At 36.2% G+C, this 24,927-nt stretch overlaps 1 protein-coding gene across 2 annotated transcripts in view; it reads right to left on the reverse strand.

Annotated features, from left to right (window-relative positions):
- Window positions 1-24,927, reverse strand: part of MGA (MAX dimerization protein MGA) — an 82,279-nt gene that overhangs the window by 35,810 nt on the left and 21,542 nt on the right. For both annotated transcript variants that reach the window (XM_044665115.1, XM_044665114.1), the window contains exons 7-9: window positions 21,100-21,752; window positions 19,595-19,940; window positions 981-1,207 (exon numbers count right to left, since the gene is read on the reverse strand). In XM_044665115.1, coding sequence (XP_044521050.1) covers window positions 981-1,207; window positions 19,595-19,940; window positions 21,100-21,752 — 1,226 coding nt within the window. The remainder of the gene's footprint in view (window positions 1-980; window positions 1,208-19,594; window positions 19,941-21,099; window positions 21,753-24,927) is intronic.

The raw sequence follows: 24,927 nt of genomic DNA on the forward strand, positions 1-24,927 counted from the left end.
CACAACTTCTTCATATATTAATATAATTAGGATACTATTAGCTCTCCGATTATGCTGTTCCTTGTTATTTTCTAATCTAGAATTTGATGCTTATAGCAATAAAACATTTTATAAAGACTTCTGGTTAAAAGGCAAAATTTGCTTGGTACAGATAGATTTTACATTATAGGATGGGTCATTTAATATGGGATTTGAGAATCCCCTCAAATGTCCCCTTAGGCTACATTACACTAAAATAAGTATCAAGCATGTACCTTATGGATTTGCACATAAGAGGGGTACAATAATGAACTGTGGAATGAATAAACTTCACTAATGCGAAACAAAAGGTAGATCCTACTTTAAAAAATCCAAAAGAATAGACTTCAGAAAAGTCTACAAAATAAAGTGTGAAATAGGCCAAATAAAATTTTAATTCCAAACAAGTCTAAAACAGTATCAAAAACAAATAGTAAGTTATTTTCAAATGATCAATGATCTAAAGATAATAATAATTGTGTATTTGTTATTGCAAATTTCACATTAGTTTGATTTAAATTAATGAGTATTATTTATAAAGATGTCTAAAAGAGACTACAACTTTCAGTTTAAGCAGTTAACAGTCAGTGGATTGAGAGTCAGGCCTAAAGGGAGATCCTAGGTTCAAATGTGGCCTAAGATACATCCTAGCTGTATGACCCTGGGCAAGTCATTTAACCCACCCCTGCCTAGTCCTTACCACTCTTCTGTCTTGATATAAAGTATTGATTCCAAGACAGAAAGTAAGAGCTTTCAGAAAAATAAATAAATAAGTTAAGTAACAATATTTCACACCTCTCTCATTTTGTTAACATTTTAAGATTATAAATTAACTTATTCTACAAAAAAAAAATATAAAAAGAACAAAAAATTGTTTGCAGAGAATAAATGATGAAAATGCACTATTTTTATATATGAAAGGGAAAAGGATCCTTTCTTAAAAGGTGAAGCCCCAGGCTTACCACAGGATTGGGTTTGGGAGTATACACACGCACTGGTTTAACTCCATTGGTAAGTTTGTTCTTGCTGCTGGTAGGCAAAATCTCTGGGTGAGGCGAAACTGTTGGTTTCACTGGCTCAACAACAGAAGGTGTGGGAATATAAACTGGCTCAGGATCTACCTCGCCTTCTACTTTTACCCATAATGGATAATGACGAATGGGCTGTTCTGGTTCCGTATCACAGATAGCTAAATAAAGAAGAGAAAAACCGTGGTTAACTTTAATAAGGTTAGCTCTAAACATCATTCAAAACACTGCTGGGATAATAAAGAACAAGATATACATACAAAAAAAGGCAGGTTTGTGATTCAAACACATATGAATCTCACGTGTGTGTGTAAAACATATTACAAAGATAACCATTTTGAAAGAGTGTCACTCATACTTTAAAAAAGTACATAGCAGGGCAGCGGGGTAGCTCAGTGGATTGAGAGCCAGGCCTAGAGACGGGAGGTCCTAGGTTCAAATCCGGTCTCAGACACTTCCCAGCTGTGTGACCCTGGGCAAGTCACTTGACCCCCATTGCCTACCCTTACCACTCTTCCACCTATAAGTCAATACACAGAAGTTAAGGGTTAAAAAATAAAAAATAAAAAAAAAAAAGTACATAGCACCACATATTATGTTTTGCATCACACAATAAGCAGTTAACACATACTTATTGACTGGTTGAAGATTTAAAGATAAATACACAAATAACTAACTAGCAACACTGTTCTGGTTTCCCATCAAGGTCCAACTCAAATCCATCTACATAAATAACTTTTCTTCCCTGGATACTTTAACCTAAGGTGTTCTTTGCCACCTCTGAATTCCTGCAGGATATATTGTTGATGTCATGACTGGTACATTCTTTATTGCCTTATACTGTTTCTTTTCTATAATGTTCCTAACATGACAAAGTTCCCAGACAGGAATCAATTACTTACGTCAAATAGCTATGTAGTTAAGTACCTACTTATAATGTGCAACGCTGTACTAAGTGAAAATATCATATAAAACAAGTTACTTGCAATGTAACTTGCTCATAAAAATTATGATATAAACTGTATGGCTAATGTTTGGAGCAGTTTAGAGGAAAGAGAGAGATCAATGCTGGCAGGAAACGTTGGGGAAGGATTCATGGAAATGGGATTTTAACTAGGTTTCAAAGTATGTATCAGATTTAGATGGGCATAAATGTTGGCATTAGAGAAGAGGCAAACAATGAGTGAATTTCAGAAACAATGAGCTTGGTTAAATATGAACAAAAAGTCTCAAAAAGACATGAAAATTGGGAGCTAACAAAGTAAGCAATGGCAGTATTAAAGATCAAGGGGTCCTGCAAAGAAGATTCATTTGGCAGGTAAAAAAAGAATTAAAGTGAGAGAAAATTGAGCATGGTCAACCAGAGATTTACTATAACAATCCAAATGCAACATGATAAAATATCTGGACAAGGCTAATGGAAGTAAAGTGCAAAAGTCAAGAATATCATACATATTTTACAAGGAATATTAACAGTTTGAAAAAAGTATAATAATATTTTTAAAGATGACTTCAAAGTTTTAAACCAGACTATGTTCAATGGCTAAAAAGTAAAATAGACTTTTTTTTTAAAACCCTTAACTTTTGTGTATTGGCTCCTTGGTGGAAGAGTGGTAAGGGTGGGCAATGGGGGTCAAGTGACTTGCCCAGGGTCACACAGCTGGGAAGTGTCTGAGGCAGGATTTGAACTTAGGACCTCCCATCTCTAGGTCTGACTCTCAATCCACTGAGCTACCCAGCTGCCCCCATAATAGACATCTTAAATCACACAGTCCAATCCTTTTCATTTTGTAGACAAAGAAATTTGAGGCCCCAAGTGTTATTTATTAACAGAGGTTAGTAAAAACTGATTTTTAGAACTAAATGAAAACTGAATGCAACAATCTTAACTACAGAATACTAGTGGTGAAGCATGTTTCCCCTCTTATGAAAGAGTTAACAGACTAGAGATAAAAAATGAGAAATATTTTCAGATACAACCAATGTGTGTGTTTTGTTTCACCATATTTGTTACAAGAGGCTTCCCCCCCCCATGGAAAAATTGTTAAGTGGAGTAATAGTGACTCCTCAAAAAAAGAATTAATGTAACATTTTTAAAAATACATAGTAAACAGAATAAAGTTCAGATGGGAAAAGACAAGTAAGGCAGTGATAGTGGTGTGTGTGTGTATGTGTGTGTGTGTGTGTGTGTGTGTGTATACACACACACACACACGCATTAAAAAAAATCAAGCTATATATAATAACATGCACAGATTCTCATTTTCTGTTCTTCGTATTATAGGGAAATGTTCATGTTTATTGATACCTATTAAGTTCATAATTTTTAAAAAAAGACGCTCAGCTTAGGATACATAGAAACATTTAAGTGGAAATATCTAGTAAACAGCTGAAAATAGAAAAATAATGTAGATTTAAAAAATTAGCACTTAAATGGCTGGCAATATATGCTATTCTCATTGCCCTGTAGTCCTTCAAAAAAACAGGGAAAGTTGTCTTCTCATCTCTCTTCTTGTTCTTTATATATTTACAACATGAATTTTTTATTGTATCATAGTTGTTCCAGTTACATTCTTATAATTATTGTGTATATTGTTTTCTTGGCTACTGTACTCTGGATCAGTTTATTGTCATGTTTCCTTGAATTCTTTACAGTAATCCTGTCTGATAACATAGTATTCTATCACATTTGTTTCCATCATTTGTTTAGCCATTTCTCAATGTATGGATATCTAATTTCTTTCTAGTCCCTCTGCTTCCACAAAAAATGATGTTCTGTTTTTTTTTGGAATCTAGAACACTTTTTTTTAATCAGTGAACTCCTTGAGATATATATCTAGGCAACCGAATTTCTAAGTCAAAGGCTATAAACATTTTAGTCACTTTATTTTCCTAATTCCAAACTGCTTTCCAAATGGTTGTATTACTTCAAAACTCTACCAATAATGTATTAATGTATGTTGCATACATCTTATCAGATATTACTTATTACAGTCTTTTGCTATCTTCACCAATTTCTCGGTATGAGTGAAATCTCAGGGTGGTTATGATCTGCAGTTCTCTTATTATTAGTTGATTTGAAACATCTTTCATACGATTGTTAAAAGTGTGCAATTCTTGTAAGAACTCATTTTTTCCCATCTTTTGATCAATTGTCTACTGGGAAATGTCTTATGCTCTCATTTTTCTGCTACTTAACTATATATCTTTAGACACCAGACTCTTATCTGAGGAACTTGAAAAAAAAACCATTATTTTCTAGTCAATCAAGTTCCCTTCTGAGCCTAAATGAGCTCTGTCTGTTGTACAGAGGCCTTTCAATTTACTACAATCAAAATTATCTATTTTATCTTTTATCTTCATTTTTGTATAGTATCGTCTTTTACTATTCAGATCACATGTCATTTTTTAAATTTAATGTGGAATATAATATAAAATACTAGTCTAATCCCTAATGTCTTCAAGAAAGCATAGCAGTTTCTCTAGAAATTCTTGCCAAAAAGGGAGTTTCTCCTGTCATTTGTTTTTTAGCTTATTAAACAATGATTAAATTCCATTATTTTTAATTCTTTCCTGTCTGGTTATCTATATTTTAAACAATGCTATATGGTTTTGATGACTGCTATTTGATAGTTGAAGAACTGAGTGTACCACCATTCCCCTGTATCATCTTTCCTGTTTTCGTTATTTTCCTACACATTTTAGATATTTTATTACTTGAGTTCTATAAAATATTCCCATGAAATGTTGAAATAGAATACTATTAAAATTATACATTAACTTTGTAATATTATAATTTTTATTAAACTGGCATAGCCTACTCATGACCACTGATATGTTGTTCTTTTTATGTCTTTAAAAGAGCAATTGGTAATACATATATACAATTCCCGAGTTTGCTTTTGTATATTCAATGCAAAATATATGATGCGTAATGAAGCAATTTTGAATAAAATTTTCCCATCCATTGTTGCCTCATGTTTTTTGTGTTTAATTATATATAAATGCTATTGATATTTGTGGGTATATTTGGTAGTCTCCAACTGTGTTGAAGCCATTAACTTATTTACTGAACCACTAAAGTTATCCAAGGAAATGATGCAATCAGCCAATAGGAATAGTTTTAACTCTTCTTTGCCCAACTTTAAACATTTCATTTCTATCTCATCTTCTTACTGAGAGCATTTTAAAAACATATACGATAACATTGAAGAGAATGGGCAGCTTTGCATTGAAATGAAGTTCTGGATGTTTTTATTTAATATGATTAAATGTTTATTGTTGGAGGCAAAGTCAAGATGCTGGAGGAAAGGCAGCAAGTCTCCCAGTGACTCACAAATTCAACACCAAACAACTTTAAAATAAGGCCTCAAAATAAATTGTATGGTGGCAGAACCCACAAAAGAAGAGGTAAAAACAATTTTCCTTCCCAAGACAACCTATAAGGTTGGCAGGAAAGATCTGTTACACGAGGATGAGCCTGCAGTGCAATTACTCACAGGCAATGCCCAAAGTAGAATTCAATGAGCCTATGCCTCAACAATTCCACAGCATCAGGGCCCTCTGGAGCTCTAAATCTAAGGGTAAAGGTATTGTACAATAAGTCAGAAGATTGCAATGGTCTCTTTACTGGCATCAAGAAACAATGAGACAAAATCAAAAGAATGAAAATAAAGAAGAAAATATGAACTATTTCACTGGGAAAACAACTGACCTGGAAAATAGACCAAAGATAAATCATTTAAGAATTACTGGACTATCTGAAAGTCATGATGAAAAAGATCCTAGATATATCATCTTTCAAAAAATTATCCAGGGAAATTTTTCTGATATTCTTAAACAAGAAGGTAAAACAGAAAAAGAATCGATTGATCATTTCCCAAAAGAAATCCCAAAATGAAAATACCCAGAATAGTATAGCCAAATTCCAGAGTGCTCAAGTCAGGTAGAAAATATAACAAGCAGGCAGAAAGAAATTATTCAAACACTGTGGAGCCACAATCACGATAACACAAGATTTAGTAATTTCTATGTTAACGGATCAGAAGACTTGAAATATGATGTTTCTGAAGGCAAAGGAGCTAGTATTACAAGCAAGAATCACTTACCAGCAAAACTGAGGATAATCTTTCAAGGGCGGAAAATGAGTATTTAACGAAATAGAGGACTTTCAAGCATTGCTAATGAAAAGACCAGAGCTGAACAGAAAATGTGACTCTCAAAAATGAGACTCCAGAAAAGAATAAAAAGGTAAACAAGAAAGAGAAATCATGAGAGATTCAATAAGATTAAACTGTTTATATTCTTATATGAGATACTATTTGTAAATCCCAAGAGATTGGGAGGTGGGAGAGGTGAAAGATGGGAGATGGGAGTAGTCAGAAGCAAAACGTTTTTGAGAACAATGAAAAGAGCAAGAGAGTAAAATAAACGGGGGGAACAATAAAGGAAAATACCCAGTAATCACAGATGTAATTTTTAAAGCAAGTTTCTGTGATAAAGGCCTCATTTCTCATACATGTATAGAGAGAACTGAGTTAAACTTATAAGAATACAAGTAATTCAACAATTTATAAATGATCAAATTTGAACAGGCAGCTTTCAGATTAAGTAATCAAAACTAACTATATCCGGGAACTGATGCAGAGCAAAAGGAGCAGAGCCAGAAGAACTCTATACACAGAGACTGACATTCTGTGGTAAAATCGAATGTAATGGACCTCTGAACCAGCAGCAATGCAATGACCCAGGACAATTCTGAGGGATTTATGGTAAAGATGCTGCCCACATTCAGAGGAGGGACTGCAGGAGAGGAAACATATAGGAAAAACAACTGCTTGAACGCATGGGTTGGGGTGGACATGATTGGGGATGTGGACTCGAAACTACCACACCAATGCAACTACCAACAATTTGGAAATTGGTCTTGATCAAGGACACATGACAAAACTAGTGGAAATGCGCATGGGTGTGGGGGGTGCGGGGGGGGGGGGTTGAAGGGGAAAGGAGGAGCATGAATCATGTAACCATGTTAAAAATGAATATTAATAAATGTAAAAAAAAAAACTAACTATAGTCATAAAAAAAAAAAGCTCTAAATCACTATTAAGAGAAATGCAAAATAAAACCACTCCAAAGTACAACCCCATATTTAACAGACTGACTCAAAGGAAAATGACAAATGTTGGAGAGAAAGTGAGGAAATGGAGACAGTTATGGTGGAGTTGTGAAATGATTAAACCATTCCAGAGAGCAACTTGGATCTATACTTCAAGAGCTGTAAAACTGTGCATACTCATTGACCCTGCAATTTCACAACTAGGTTTATATCCCAAAGATATTAAAAAACAAAAAGGAAAAGAATATATATAAAAATGTTAATAGCAGCTCTTTTTAGTAGTAGCAAAGAATTGGAAAGTGAAAGGATACCCATCATTTGGGGAATGACTATACAAGCTGTGATATACAATTGTGATGGAATAGTATTATGCTAAAAGAAATGACAAAGCAGAATGCTCTCAGAAAGGCCTAAAAAATTGTATACAGTAATAATATCAAAAGTGAATGACTTATTGAGAGCCAGGCCTAGAGATGGGAGGTCCTAGGTTCAAATCCGGCCTCAGACACTTCCCAGCTGTGTGACCCTGGGCAAGTCACTTGACCCCCATTGCCCACCCTTACCACCCTTCCACCTAGGAGCCAATACACAGAAGTTAAGGGTTTAAAATTTAAAAGAAAAAAAAAGGGAATGACTTACTGATGGTCTAAATACAGATTGAAGGTTACCTTTTTTAATTTTTTTTTTCTTTTTCTACTTTGTACTTTCTTTTGCAATATGACTAACATGGAAATACCCTTTACATGACTATACAATACTACATATATCAAGCTTGCCTTCAAGAATGGGGAAGGAGAGAGGGACAGAAAATTTGAAACTCAAAAAAAAATTTTTTAACCAAATGCTGAAAATTGTGTTTACATGGAATTGGAAATAAGTTTAGTATTTTTAAAAATAATTTAATATAAAATTGTAAATAAAATGCTAAAAAAAATGTTATTGTTTTCCTAATATTGTATGCATCTCAGTCAGAAAATATTCAAGTGTAAACTATTTGCCAGGAATGTGTGTGCTAATAAACAGAAAGGCAAAACAGTCCCCCACTCCAGAAGAGCTCATAGTTTAATGAGGTAAAACCATGTACCAAAAAAAGCATAAAGAATAAATTTAAGATAATTAACAAAGAGAAGTAATGATTATTAAGAGGGGTAGGGAAAGGCTTCCAGTGGAAGGTCAAATTTTAGTTAGGGTTTTAAGCGAAGTTAATATAGCTGAGAAGGGAGAGCATTTGAGGCAAGAAGACACAAAGAGTAAAATTAAAGGGCTGGGGAATATCACTGCTGGGTTTATACACCAAAGAGATAATAAGGAAAAAGACTTTTACAAAAATATTTATAGCCACGTTCTTTGTGGTGGCAAAAAGTTGGAAAATGAGGGGATGCCCTTCAATTGGGGAATAGCTAAATAAATTGTGGTATCTGCTGGTGATGGAATAGTATTGTGTGAAAAGGAATAATGAACTGGAGGAATTCCACGTGAACTGGAATGACCTCCAGGAATTGATGCAGAGTGAAAGGAGCAGAACCAGGAGAACCATATTCACAGAGACAGATACAATGTGGCACAACTGAATGTAATAGCCTTCTCTCTTAGCAGCAATGCAAGGATCCAAGACATTTCTGAGGGACCCATGAGAAAGAATGCCATCCAAACCCAATGGAATTGCATGTTGGCTATGGGAGGGGGTTGGGAGGAGGGGAGGGAAAGAACATGAATCATGTAACCACAGAAAAAATGTTCTTAATTAATCAATTAAAAAAATTAAAGGGCTGGAAAAGAAACTATGGAGCTTCAGCTGAAGTAAAAAATAGGAGTAGCGATCATGATCTCAGACATAGGTAAAACAAAAACAGATCTAATTAAAATAGCTTAAGAAGGAAATTACAGCTTGATAAAAAGGTATCATAGACAATGAATATCAATACTAAATATATGGCATATTCTCCAAATTTTTAAAGAATTAAATAAGCTTCAGGAAGAAATAGACAGTAAAACTATACTGGTGGGGAGAGGTCTCAACCTTACCCTCTCAGAACTAGATAAATCTAACGAAAAAATGAACAAGACATAAAGTAAATTAATAAACTTTTATAAGAGATTTAATGGATCTCTAAAAAAAATTCTTTTTCTATCTAAATTAATTTACTTTTTCCACACCATACTAATCAAACTAACAAAAAGTTATCTTATGGAACTAGAAAAAATAGTAACAGAATTCATCTGGAAGAATATCAAATAAATTAATGAAAATTAAAAAAAAAAGGAATGTGAAGGAAGGTGGCTTAGCAGTATCAGATCTCAAAACTGTATTAAAAAGGAGTAATCATCAAAGCAATCTGGTACTGGCTAAGAAATAGAATGGTGAACCAGCTGAATAGAACAGATACAACATATACAAGGGCAAAATGACCTTAGCAATCCAGCTGACTCCAACTTTTGGGATAAGAACTTATTATCTGACAAAAACTGCTGAGAAAATTGGGAAAAGATAAGGCAGAAACTAGATATATACCAATGTCTCACACACTATGCCAAGATAAAGTGAAAATGGGTTTATGATTTAGACATAAAGGTTGATAATATAAGTAAATTAGGAGAACATCGAATAGTTTCCCTAGCAAATCTAAGGAGAAAGGAAGAATTTATGACCAAACAAGAGCTATGGAAATTGTAAGTAAAATTAATAATTTTGATTATATTATATATTTGGTTTTATACCAAAAACACTCATGTCACCAAGATTAGAAGGGAAACAACAAACTGGGGGGAGGGGGTGGAGATTTATAGCAACTTTCTCTGATAAAGATCTAATTTCTCAAATACACAGAGAATGAAGTCAAATTTATAAAAATACATTTTTCAATTGACAAACGGTCAGAGGATATGAACAGCTTTCAAATTAAGAAATCAGAACCATAAATAATCTTATGAAAAAATGTTCTAAATCACTCAGAAAATGCATTTGTATTAAAACAATTCTGAGGTAACACCTCACACGTAGCAGATTGGCCCCAATATGAGAGTAAGGTGATAAATGTTGGAGATGTGTCAAAATTTGGATACTAAAAGAGTTGTGAATTGATCCAACCATTCTGAAGGGCAATTTGGAACCACACCCAAAAGACTAGAGAACTGTGCATACCTTTGGATCCTATAAATGCAACTACTAGGTCTGTATCCCCAAGAGATTTAAAAAGGGGGGGAGAAGGGGAAGGATCTATTTGTACAAAAATATATAACAGCTCTTTTCAGGATGGCAAAGAATAGGAAATTATGGGGAATGTCCATCATTTTGGGAATGGCTGAACAAATTGTGATATATGGTGGCAACAGAATACTATTATGCTATATGATGAATAGGATGACTTCAGAAAAAGCTATTAAGACCTCCATGAACTTATATAGAGTAAAATAAGAACCAGGAGAATAATGTACACAGCAAGAGCAATATTGTACAACATCTATGAAAGATTTTTTAGCTACTCTCAAAACAATGTTACAGGTCAATTCTGAAGAACTTGTGACAAAGAATGCTATCTACCTCCAGAGAAAGAACCATAGGAGTTGGAATGCATATCAAAGCATACTGTTTTTTCACTTTAGTTCATGTTTTTGTTTTGGGGGTTTTGTTTTTATATGAGTATTCACTTAAAATAATGACCAATATGGAAATATATTTTGCATAATATATAACCCAGATCAAATTGATTACCATCTTTTGGGAGAGGGTGGGGTAGTATTGTGATGAGAATTTATTTAGCTGTCATTAAGAACAAATTTCAAGTAAGAGAAAGGGTTTGTCCACTTTAAGAGGGAAGACACATAGAATTTGCAGTGGTCACTTTAAGAGGCCTAGGATAAGAGACGAGTCAGTTGGGAGTTCTGGGTCCATCCTCTCTGACTTGTTTTGGGGACAGTTGGTGGCTAGGTCATTCTCTGACAGAAAAGAAGATCTGTTTATTATTTGAGACAGTTTACTTTGAGATTGGAAATTCACACTGAGCTGAAAGTGTGTTTACTGAAGACTTTCTCTTGAGAAACTGAGGGGGCGCTAGAGATCTGCTTTGAGTGAACTGACAAAAACAGTTGTACCTTTGGAGTGGAGGAAGAAAGGAGCTGCAGTCAAGTCTCTCTGAAGAGAAAATGACAGTTATATTAGAAAGTTATTTTAAGGAGGTGTTTGAAGACCAAGAATTTGTATCAATTTAAGATTTTTATAATTTAGCTTAGGATAAGATAGTAAGATGGAATTTCATTTTTAGTCAGAGAGTATAGTTAAGTCAGGTCTGTTTTCAGACAAGAAGAAACTCCATGAGGAGTTAGTTTTTTTTGGGGGGGGGGGGATTTATTTAAATATATTAGCAGAGTTTGAACTTTAGACATAATATAATATTAACAAAAACAAAACAAACTGGGAAAAAATCTTTATAACAAAAACCTCTGACAGAGAGGTCTAATTACTTCAAATAAGCTAAATCAATTGTATAAAAAATCAAGCCATTCCCCAATTGATAAATGGGCAAGGGACATGAATAGGCAATTTTCAGATGAAGAAATCAAAACTATCAATAAGCATATGAGAAAGTGTAATAATAATAATTAGAGAAATGCAAATCAAAACAACTCTGAGGTATCACCTCACACCTAGCAGATTGGCTAAAATGAAAAAAGGGGAGAGTAATGAATGTTAGAGGGGATGTGGCAAAATTGGGACATTGATGCATTGCTGGTGGAGTTGTGAACTGATCCAATCATTCAGGATGGCAATTTGGAACTAGGCCCAAAGAGCTCCAAAAGACTGCCTGCCCTTCGATCCAGCCATACCATTGCTGGGTTTGTACCCCAAAGAGATCATAGATAAAAAGACTTGTACGAAAATATTTATAGCCATGCTTTTTGTGGTGGCAAAAAACTGGAAAACAAAGGGATGCCCTTCAATTGGGGAGTGGCTAAACAAATTGTGGAATATGTTGGTGATGGAATACTATTGTGCTCAAAGGAATAATAAACTGGAGGAATTCCATGTGAACTGGAAAGACCTCTAGGAATTGATGCAGAGTGAAAGGAGCAGAGCCAGAAGAACATTGTACACAGAGACTGATACACTGTGGTAAAATCGAATGTAATGGACTTCTGTACTGGCAGCAATGCAATGACCCAGGACAATTCTGAGGGATTTATGGAAAAGAACGCTACCCACATTCAGAGGAAGAACTGCAGGAGTGGAAACACAGAAGAAAAACAACCACTCGAACACATGGGTTGATGTGGATATGGTTGGGGATGTAGACACTAAATGACCACACCAATGCAACTATCAATAATATGTAAATAAGTCTTGATTGATCACACATGTTAAAACCAGTGGAAATGCACGTTGGATATGGGGGGAGGGTTGAAGGGGAAAGTAAAAACAAGAATCACGTAACCATGGAAAATTTTCTAAAAAAATAAAATATTAAAAAATTAAAAAAAAAAAAACACATATACTCTCCTAGTTTCAACTCTTATCCCTACCTCCTGTTTTCCTTTTTATACCTCTCCTCCATAATAAATTCAAGTTGTATTAGATTGAATTCAGCCTTCAATCCACCACCTGAAACCAGCTTGGCCCTGACAGCTTTAACTGATTATAATAACTAGCTATTATATTACCATTTTGTTATTGATGTTATCAATAATAGTTATAATAGCTTATTAATAATAGTTTAGTTATCAATACACCAGCTAGTATTTACTTATTACAGTAGGGAGATAATTTCAGAAAACATGTGGAAAATTGTTAAGTGTAATTGAGAAAACAAAATACCTTTTTCAAAAATGTTTAATTAAAAAAAAGAATTCTCCTGTGAATCAGCAGGAGGGAACAACTTAATTAGATGGCAGACTGGTTAAGAGTGCCGTACTTGGTGGGGGGGGGGGGGGGGGAAGCTGGGTAGCTCAGTGGATTGAGAGCCAGGCCTAGAGATGGGAAGTCCTGGGTTCAAATTTGATCTCAGACACTTTCCAGTGGTGTGACGCTGGGCAAGTCACTTAACCTCCATTGCCTAGCCCTTATCATTCTTCTGTCTTAGAATCAAAATGATTCTAAGGCAGAAGGTAAGGATTTAAAAAAAAAAATGCTACACTTGAAGACAGTGATTTGAACCCAAAGTTCAAATCTTGCATCTGATACTTACTGCCTGTGGGATCCCAGGCAAGTTGCTTAGCCTCTCTTGACCTTAGTTTTCTTGGCTGCCAAAAAGGGATAATCAACTTCACAGGAATGTTGTGATCAAATATAACTAATGTAATATTCCAATTTTAAAAGTATTATATAAGTGCTAGTTATGATACATATTCCATCAAAATTAGAAGATTGTTCTCCTTTATAATTTAGGTCTCCATTTGGTCGGGTTCTCATCTCTCACTGGAGATTATAACTTTCCCCCCATGTAGATGTTCTTCTGAACCCCTTCCCACCATTGAGTCAAGTTTTCCCTCCTTTCCCCCATTTCAATCTCTCCTTTTGACATATCCATTTTTCAGTAGGTTACTGTTCTTGTTAGGGGCACTCAGAGTCATTTTCCCTGTTACCATGATTTGATTAGGGTTCACCTACATGGTCTCCACCTTCTATCTATGCTCTCCACTTTTTAATGTAATCTTACAAAATACATTGATTCAACTGTAGAGGAGTGGGAGAATAGCAGTGTTTTAGTCCTTTGGTGATTCAAGTTTGCTCCTCTTTTTAAAATTCCACTTTGATCTTTATCTCCTTCTAGAAAGAAATCTTTTAGAGATCTTTTTAACCTCACAGATACCTCGATTTTTCTTCTTTTAAAGCTCTAGATATGAATTGCTATTTTTGCTTTCCTCAACAGTTGTATTTGTTTACACTTAATGTTTTTATTGCTATGAAATGTTTGTAAATGTTAAGTCTTTTTTCCCCTAGAAATATTTCAGATGTCTCATTGGAAATCCATCTTTTTCAACAATGATTAGGCACAGATTTACAGGGCATATCATTTTGTTTTACCTCTTGATCTCCTTTGCTTTTCAGGATATATTGTTCCATACCCTTCTGAGGTTCCTGATGAGTAATATTATATTATTCAAAAAAGTCCTTTCCTTTACCTTAAAGAGTATGTCCCCTGGTAATTTGGAATCTGTTGTTTCTCATTAGAAATGTCTGAATTAATAGTTATGCATACAAGAGCAAAGGAGGGGTCTTTGGTTGTTTTTATATGGAAGGAATCTGGATTCTTTTTACCTGTGCCTTTTTTTAATTATTGTTTTCTGCATCATGACAAGCCCATGTCCAGGCTTGCCTTTTTTTTTCCTTATGAAAGATTAATTCTTTCTTACTTCTGCTGTGGAGGCAATACATTTTGCTCTTTGTTCTTACCTAAATTCTTCTCTTATGGTTCTAATTTGTGTCAGATTATTCTGGAACATCTTGCTATAACTCCAAGCTCTCCTGGAAATTCACAGGGATCTATGTATCATCAGGTACAATTTCCTTTACCTTGCAATATTTATTTAGAAACATTTGTAATCTTTTAGATGTCTTGTTACTCATCTTCCCATCTGATTTTAATGTATTCCTTGTTGATTTACCTGTTTGTGGCTCTAGGTTTTTAACTGAATTTTTCTCTTTCTGATATCTTTGGTGGTGTTAAATCTTCTTTTTCCTTAAATTCTCATAACCCTTTCTTTCTGACTTTTTCCACTAAGCTGGTGGGTTTATACAATCAGTACTAGACACTTAAAGAAAATTAACTTTTCACTGGCCTCTCCCAAGTAACTTCTGGGTAGAATGTTTGGCTCTAGGTATATACCAATCTTTTAACTTGAGCTTAGCTCCCACATGTTGGTTGGTCCCTGATCTAGTTCCCTCAAAATCTTTATTTCTATGGCTGAGCTATCACACTTAAGAGGCTATTACTACTTTTTGCAGGATTGGGCAGGATAGTGTGTGTTCTAGGCAGTTTCTACTGTCTTGAGATTTATTCATATAAAAGATCACCGAAAATTGAGATTCTCCTTCCTATATTTCTCTCTCTTTTCCATTCTTAGCTGGACAGAGTTGAGGTCCATTGCTTACAAAAGAAAGTTGGGATAATGGGTAGGGAGGAGTGCTGGCTGAAACTAGAACAACAGAGAAATTGCTGTAGAATCTAGATCACCAGAAGTACACCTTGCTTAGCGAAGACTAGTGGGAAGAGGTATTGAGAGAAGGGTAGAGAATGGAATTCATAAAGATGATGGAGCTATGAGGAAAGAATTTTGTAAACCTAAAGTACCACATAAATGTTTAACAGTCATATGCCATAGGAGTCCCTTATCCTCAGTTTCACTTTCCAGTTTCAGTTATCCAAAGTCAACTCCCAGTACTGGCGGTCTGTGCACTAAGTGCTGGACGTCTGTTATAACAGTCTGTCCCAATCAGTTTCTTCTGCTTCCATTTTTACTTTTTTTTAGTTTCCTTTTTTTTCTTTTGGGGGAATCAGGAGTAGGAGGCCTGGGAGCATTGAGCCAAGGGACAGGAGCAGGGAGAGAGACTAGACACAGATATAGAAATTTTTTAAAAGTGAGAATGAACAGGTAATTCACTTGTTTCAGTCATCCATTGTAAGTGATGGAATATATGTTCTGAAGCTATAGATGTTCTTCTGTAATTAAATTTCATTGAAAAACAATTTATTAATTATTCCATTTTCATAATATGTAAGGCACTATGCACAAGAGATACCTAAAACCAAAAGGAAAGACAATTCTTGCACTTAAGAAGCTTTCAATATTACTTATTAATAAATTTTCTAAAACATCATATTGGCTGCATCATTGCAAAATCTTCAAAAGCTCTTCAATGTCCATACGACAGAGTCTAAACTCCTTATTCTTTTCTCCCATGATTTTGCCCTTTTTGTATTTCAGTACTTATTTAACGACCAATTTTTTCAATCTCCATAATTTACCCTTAATTTGCCTTTATCCTTTATCCAACACTATTGACCCTACTTCCAACCTATGGACCCACCACCATGAACCAATGACCATCAATGAGATGGGAAGACCAAGAATCCTTGGGCTAACCGTGTCTACCAGGCACAGGACTCTATTCCAGCTCAGTTCCCATAATCATTATCCAAAGGAAAAATTCTTGGCTTCCTTAAAGTGCCAGCTATAAAAGCCTACCTTCTACAGGAAGGCTTTTCCGATCCTAATGCATTCCTCCTCTGTTGATTATTTCCTCTTTAACCGATATATAGGTTTTATACACACACACACACACACACACACACACACACACACACACAAAATGGAGGAGATCACATATCAACACCTATAGATGTTGATATGTGATCTCCTCCATTAGAATAAGAGCTCTTTGAGGGCAAAAACTGACTTTTTGCCTTTCTTTATATTCCTAGGGCTTAGCACAGTTCCTAGAATATCAATTTACTATATTATAAACTTCATCAAATGCCAATCAACTACTACTAAAAGGGCAAGAAATCCATCCTAGCTAAAGTAGAAAGGCACCAAAGGACAAGCCATGAGGTGACACATCCCAGGCAGATCATATCAACTAACACAAATTCCCCTTAGACCCTTATAGAGACAGCCTAGATCCATGTTGGCAAATGCATGGCACCCATTCTTCCACGTGCCCAGAGGGGACTGCTCAATCCCCCTTCTTCACAGCACCTGAGAACATTTTTCACATACCCAAATCCCTCTGCCCAGAAGCCCAATGCAAGCACTTCCTCCCTCCTCCCCTGTCTGGGATAATGGGGGGGAAGGGGGTTAGGAGGGGCCCTCACAGGTGGCTTGAGGGTGAAGTTTGGGCACGAGATCGCTAAAAGGTTCACCAACACTGGCCTAGATCAATGAATCTAAGAACCCAAGGAATAGCTTACCGCCCCACTCCCCAACCATCAGTTCTGCTTCCAACACAACCCCAACAGCCATGATTCAGGAAAATATGCCTTTCAGAGAAACATTCTGAAAACTGATACTACAGGGTCAAAGTTCCTGACTCTTCGACAATCATTGCTACTGAAGACCACAAAAAGAAATTTTTCTCCATCAAAGTCCTTGGCACTGTCAAATGGTTCAACATTAGAAATTAATATTTCAACATCAGAAATATCTTATCAATGGAAACAACACTAAAGAAAATACATTACCATCTGCTTTGCTGTAACATTCAAAGGATCATAAGGTCTTTTCATTGCTGTTGAAATCTCCTATATCTTCTTCATTAATAAGTATGCTCCTTGAAAAGTAAACACTGTTCTCCTTTTCTATTTGTATCCCTAGAATTTAACATGGTGCTTTGGACATATTTAAGAGTTTAATATATTTTTTTATGTATAAACAAAGTGAACCATTCAAAGATGTGCTAGACATCAGAAAAGAAACATAACTAAACTATTTCTCTTTTTCCTTGGTTCCTTCCATACTTTCTACAAAATAACTAGATGCCCTTGATCCTTTAAAAAAATATATTCAATTGACCCTACCATCACATTTTCTGAAATCTCTCCATAGCTAAATTCCTGGAAGGAATCTGCACTGCAATAGAGAGGAAAAATGAAGGAAAATAATTAGGAGGGATGGCTGGAACAAGTTTGTTTTTTTAAAGGATGGGGGAGATATTGGCATATTTGGAGATATCAAGGAAGAAGGAGCTAGAGATTGAAGATTAGAAAGGGAGAGAATAAAAGCAGGGGCAAATCTACTGGAGAACATGGAAAGGGAAAGCTCACAAGTAAATGTAGGGAGTTTGCCATGGTAAGGAAAGGGGCTACTTCATTTGAGTCAGAGTTAAAGAAGGTGAGAGACGTACAAGTAATATAAGTGGAGAACAGAAGAGAGAGCTGTTGGTGAATGGATTCAATTTTGAGGGAAAAAGTATGAAGCAAAGTCCTCAAAAAAATGAGAGGAACGGAGAAAGTAGGGCCACAAGAGACTTCGGGAAGAATGAAAACATTTTGCACAGCCAGTGGCAAATGGGATAGAGAATTAATAACATGTGTAAAAGGAGTATCTTGCTGTAGCAAAGGTCCAGCTAAGACCATATAGCAAAAATTTGTAATGGACCCAATCAACATCATTCCATAATTTTCTCCAGCACATTCTATAGTACATGAATAGGAACAAAGGAGGCAGATGGTGGGATTAATCTAAGATGGGTTTTGCACAGCTGTTAGTACTCTTCCTCTCTCCTTTTGCCAAAAACTACTGTATTTTCTATTTATTCATATATGGATAATGGCTTCCATACCATGGATAATGGCTTCCATACCGCTTCCTAATCACATACTCACATGTTGCCTTTACAGTCAACCATCATCCTCATCCCCCCAGCCTCCTATCCCAACCTTGGACTACATCCCTAGTCATCCAATTGATAAAGCTGTTTTATCTTGCCAGAAACCAATCTTCCATTCCAGTTCCCTTCCATCCCCTCACCATGATATTTGCACTCTAGCCATCATCTTCATTTACCGCTCCTCCACCTTAACCTTGGACTCCTACATGTGAGTTTCCCAGCTCTAACAGGCAAACCATCACCTTATCTTGCCAGGATTTTTTTCCTGGCAATCACCATGCCAAAGCATGCATATCTCAACTCAATCTCCATTCCTTTCTAGCTCTACTTTAGATGTTGTCTTCTCCCATTATAATGTAAGCTCTCTGAATGCAGTGATTGTCTAGCTTTGGTCCTATCTTTGTGCTTAGCACAATGCCTGGCATACAGTAAATGCTAAACAAATGTTTTAACTATCCATCTACTAAAATACATGTTGCCATCAACCAGTAAAATCAATGTAAAAAGTAAAATGTTCCTGGAGAGCAGTAACAATTTTGTTTTGTCTTCACAATAGTGTCTGGTACAAACAAGGTGCTTAATGAACTAATCTTGGGCTAAACTGTTTTAGGCTTCCTGTCAACCTTGTGAAAGTCCAGAACAATAATTTTTTTTAATCTAATGCCTAATACTGGATGTCTAGTAGTGAGGTATGAAATGTAAGTCTTCAAAGAATTAAAAATGAATTATCACACAAAGGGCAAAGTTGCATGGCTTCTTAAGAAAATATGCGTAAAAGATGCCATTAAGGAACTGTATAACAGGAAGAGAGGATGAGCAGGATGATAGACAGAGAACTAGATTACTCCACTGGTACCCTAGAGATATCAGGAAAAAGCAAAGCATTAAGTCAAGGAGATTTCATGTCAAACTAAGGAGAAGGTATTAACAGGAAACATAGGATGAGTAAATAAGAATAAGCAATACGAAATGATGGAGAGAACTTCCAAATCAGAGGTAATCAATCCCTTAAATATAAAAGAATTATTTGGATTGCTAAAATTAAACAATTTTGCAATAATCAATACATACATAAATCTTCCCATAAAATTATCAAATAAAACTCACTATATTCCACCTTCTTTCTTCTCTTTTTTTCTTTCAACCGATCTTCTTCCCTGGTCACATCTTTCCCTCCCTCCTTTTTCTGCTCCCCAACAGGACCAGAAAATATCGAGTCTCTTCGAGCAGTCTTCCTCAGGAAGCGCTTTTTCTTGGATCTTCCTTTAACAAGCACAACTTTTCTTTTTAAACAAGTGCAGCCAAACATACAGTCAGGCCGGCGACAATGGGCAGGTTGGCGTTTCTCCAAGGCTAGACTAGCACATATACAGCCCAGTCGGCAGAAGTCATTGTTGCAGGGGGGAGCTCGTTTCTTGATGATTTTGTGGATGGGTTTAGTTTTGAGAGATGCCTAAAGTTAAAGCAAGCAGATACTTGAAATTTTTCTAAAATATATTCCCAATATCACCCTCAATCACTATATTACTCATATAATCTCTATCAATACAATAGTCACAACTTATTGTTCCATGCCCCATCCTTCATTTGATAATCTATAAGAACTAGTAATAACAGACTGATTTTCATTTAGAACCCAAAAAAACAAGATGGTGATTGTGTAGCCAGGACAAGGAGCAATCTGTTACTATAATTCGTGTTACAGATAAGCAGGAGAGTGTTCTTATTAAAGTTATCAATAAGGATGGACTTATTCTCAAATGGAATTATATATAAAGTTCTTTATAACAGATAATGGAGAGTGAGGGAAGATACAATGCATATAGAATAAGAGCACTAAGAGTTTAGGTTTTAATAAACTAGAGGCTCATTCCTCATCAGACATTAGGGATAATTATCTATTAAAGATATTTCCCACAAAGAAAAAGCCCAATGTTTAAATGGGAAGATGTTCAGTTAAAGAATTTAGTCCCTCTATGATCCTGCTAGAACCCAGGCTAAAAGATTCATCAGTTTCTCCTTCCTCTTACATTTTTGACTCATTCTTCCATTTAGGAAATAAAGATCAAAAGTGGCAGTTGCTATGTTATTGTTTTAAATGCTCAATTGTCATTTGACACGAATCCACAAACCACTGAAATGGTTCTTTCATGACAATTAAAAATTCTTATTGTAAAATTTTAAATGAAAATGTTACTCTTCTCTCAATTCATAAATTTAATTGGATTTTCTGGGATTTAGTACTTTTAAGCAAAATGTTTCAAAGGTCTTTTAACAAAATCAACAAATGTACTTCTTCACATTCTGAGGATTAAAATTAGAGATTTCAGAATGGCAAACTGCTTTTACATAGGAGAGGGATTTATTCAAAAACACAACTGTATTGTCATCTCCCTCTGCTGGCAGGAAGGAATGACACACCCTCTGGCTGGTAAAGAAGAATAAATGGATAGGACATCTTAACTTGTTTGTAACCAAGATATAAATGTAACTTAAATGCTATTAACTAACTGATCCTCCTGTTGGTACTGCTCACCTCCCACCACCCCCTTCACTAATCATACTCCTTTCCAACCCAAGCTTATAATTTCTAGAAAAAGAAAAGTACATACTTGAGCTGTAAGCAAAGTTGTTAAAGACACATCTGCTCTCTCCTCGGTAATGTATGTTCTTGGTTTCCCTTCCCACAGGGCACAATCTTCCAAGTCCATCAGCTTCACCTGAGTTTTAGATAATCCTGGAGGGCGAGTTGCTGGGTGCTGTTGGTGATGTGCCTGCCTAAGATTGATCTGCTTTGGCAATACATTTTCATCTGTAGCTGGTACAGTTAAGTTTTCCCCCTGACTTTCTGACATGCTATTTGGGGAAGCCTTGGTGGCTTTATCTCCTGGAACTGAATGAGATGATTTTTGCTTTGGTGAAACAGGAGATGGCAAAATGGGTTTAAAAGATGATTTGGTTCGGCCACTGGAAACCGCTTGTCTGTTGAGAGACTTGGTCTTACGAGAGACAGAGGTTACAGGATGAGGCTTCAAAGTGTAAGATGTAGATGGGGTAACAGTAGATTGCTTCTTTAGGACACTATCTAATGTTCGTACATAGCTAGTGCTCTTAGTTGGAAGCTGATAAACCACAGGTGATGTGGGGGCATTTGAAGAAAAGCCCATGCTTGTTTCCATTAGCTTGCCTTCATTTTCTAAATATTCATCAAGTTTGTCACTACAAAAGGCAGAGCGATTCTTCAGGGAACTTTCTGAACTGCTACCTGAAATCAAACACACATTTGAGAAAAGTTCAGCATAAATATTAACAAATGCACTATTTAAAAAAGCAAGCCTTTGGGGCAGCTGGATAGCTCAGTGGAGTGAGAGTCAGGCCTAGAGACAGGAGGTCCTAGGTTCAAACCCGGCCTCAGCCACTTCCCAGCTGTGTGACCCTGGGCAAGTCACTTGACCCCCATTGCCCACCCTTACCACTCTTCCACCTATGAGACAATACACCGAAGTTAAGGGTCTTAAAAAAAAAAAAAAAAGCAAGCCTCTGAGTAGCACTAGAATAGAAAATTAATTATTTGTTGAAATATTCTAAGGGGAGAAAAAAATACAAAAACTGACTATCTTATATCCTATGCATTTTAAAAATTGTACCTTTTTCTTGCTTCTTGTCTATTCTTTCTCCAATTCACCTTTAACAAAGCAGTTCAAATAATCTTCAAAATGCACCATTATAATGTGGTGAGATTGGGACATTTATTTAGCACTGCTGGTGGAGTTGTGAATTGATCCAACCATTCTGGATGGCAATTTGGAACTATGCCCAAAGGGCTTTAAAAGACTATCTGCCTTTTGATCTAGCCACAGGACTGCTTGGTTTATACCCCAAAGAGATAATAAGGAAAAAGACTTGTACAAAAATATTTATAACTGCACTCTTCGTGGTGGCAAAAAGTTGGAAAATGAGAGACTGTCCTTCAATTGGGGAATGGCTGAACAAATTGTGGTATCTGTTGGTGATGGAATACTATTGCGCTCAAAGGAATAAAGAACTAGAGGAATTCCATGTGAACTGGAATGACCTCTGTAAAAGTGAAATTTGGGAGATGCCATCTTTAAGTGTGTGTGTATATATATATATGTGTGTGTGTATTTTCTGGACACGGGGAAATTATCAAACTACATTTCCCGTGGTCCAACGGGTTTCTGGTTCCGGTTCTTTGGGCGTGGGGAGGCCGTCTCGACGCAGAGAAGAGTTTAAATCTCCTGGGTTAGGAGGGAGTGGCCTCTTGGCCAGCAGACTCGAGAGGAGAAAGGAGACAATTATGGCTAGGCGGCAGATTTTGAATTCTTAGCGTGGTCTAATAACTTTATCTATCAGCATGGCTTTAATTAAATTACTAATATATATATTTATAGCAGCCTATATCATTTTTAACATTTATACCTCCAGGAACTGATGCAGAGTGAAAGGAGCAGAACCAGGAGAACATTGTACACAGAGACTGATACACTGTGGTACAATCGAATGTAATGGACTTCTCTACTAGCAGCAATGCAAGAATCCAGAGCAAGGCTGAGGGACTTATGAGAAAGAAAACTAGCCACATTCAGAGGAAGAACTGTGGGAGGAGAAACACAGAAGAAAAACAACTGCTTGAATACATGGGCTGATGAGGATATTATTCAGGATGAAGACACTAAACGATAACTCTAATCCAACTATCAATAATATGGAATTAGGTCTTAATCAATGATACATGTAAAACCCAGTGGAATTGTGCGTTGGCTAAGGGGGGATTGGGAGGTTTGGGGGAGAGGGAAAGAACATGAAACATGTAACTATGGGAAAATATTCAAAATAAAAATAAAAATATAATTAAAAAAAAATAAAAAAATGTACCATTATACCACACTGCACTACTTAAAAGCCTTTAAAGGAATCCTCAATGCCTCTTCATTAAATTCTAGATGCTTTTATTCAAAGCTCTCTACTATATGGTGCTAACTTAACTTACTAGTTCTCATTGCATTACTTCTCATGAACTTGACATTTCAGAGAAAATGAAAAGCAATCTATTCCCTGTTGTTCTTCTGTTCTCTCCTCCTCCTATACATTTCCTCAATCTGTCCCTCATGTCTCAGAGAGACTTCCTTCTAATTACTACTTATTGAAGACAATCTCTTCTTCCATGACCCAATTCAGGAATCACCTCCTCTGTGAAATGTGTACCCCTGGAAAAAAGATACCTTTCCATTCCAAAAATTTCCGTAGCACGTTGCCAGGACCTCTATACTTCTCTTATTCTCCCCTATACCAAAGAGGAGGGGCAGCTGGATGGCTCAGTGGATTGAGAGCCAGGCCTAGAGATTGGAGGTCCTAGGTTCAAGTCCGGCCTCGGACACTTCCAGCTGTGTGACCTTGGGCAAGTCACTTGACCCCTATTGCCCACCCTTACCACTCCTGGGCCAAGGATGAAAAAGGAGGAGGGTTGGGCGTGGGGCTAGCAACCCCACCCTGTAAAAACTACATCTGCTAAAGAAACTGCAACCTAAAGTAAGGGCAGCTGGGCTAGCTCAGTGGATTGAGAGCCAGGCCTAGAGACGAAAGGTCCTAGGTTCAAATCCGGGCTCAGACACTTCCCAGCTGGGTGACCCTGAGCGACTGTGTGACCCATTGCCTACTGGTTGTGGCCCTATGCTCCTAGAATGGAGTCCCAGGATAAAAAAAAAAAAAAAAAAAAGATACCAAAGAGGGCTAGGGGTAGAGCATGTGGGGTGGGGAGATGAGTTTCCCCCATACCAGAGACAGACAGACATAGAGATTTATCTCCACCCTTCTACCCAGCCTAAGCTATGGGCATATAAAAATATATGCGAATAGAAATTTTGATTTTTTTAATTCACATATTTTCTTTTTCAGGGAGTTTATGACATGAAAGTTATTATGTCTACTTTTATGTGCCAATGCTTTAGCAAAATGTCCTGAACACTTAGGGATTTGTGATTTCATCAGTGGAAATACTTCCTTTACCAACACAGATATGAAGCGTTCAACAGTTGGTGAAAAAAATGCTTCAACTCAAAATTATAAAACTTTGGTTTTCAATACAAAGATTCTCTACATCTCTAATTTAACAATCTAAGCTTGTCACTTACCAAAAAACTTAAGAATTCTGACCAATACAATGATATTCCACAAGATTGATGAAACATGTTCCACAAGATTGATGAAACATGTCTCCTAACTCTAGGCAAAAAAAAAAAAAAGATGGGCAAGAGGTACAAAAAGAGACATGTTCAGAAAAAGTAAAAGTGTGCATTTCTTCTGCTAGACTATATTTATTACAAGGAAGACTTGGGGAGAGGGGTGGATAAGAGACAAATGGTAGTAATAGTGATCCAAAACAAGAGATGAACATCTATGAGACATTAAAAAATACTCAG

This window comes from Gracilinanus agilis, chromosome 2 (assembly GCF_016433145.1).
Source record: "Gracilinanus agilis isolate LMUSP501 chromosome 2, AgileGrace, whole genome shotgun sequence".
In the NCBI taxonomy this organism is placed as follows: domain Eukaryota; kingdom Metazoa; phylum Chordata; class Mammalia; order Didelphimorphia; family Didelphidae; genus Gracilinanus; species Gracilinanus agilis.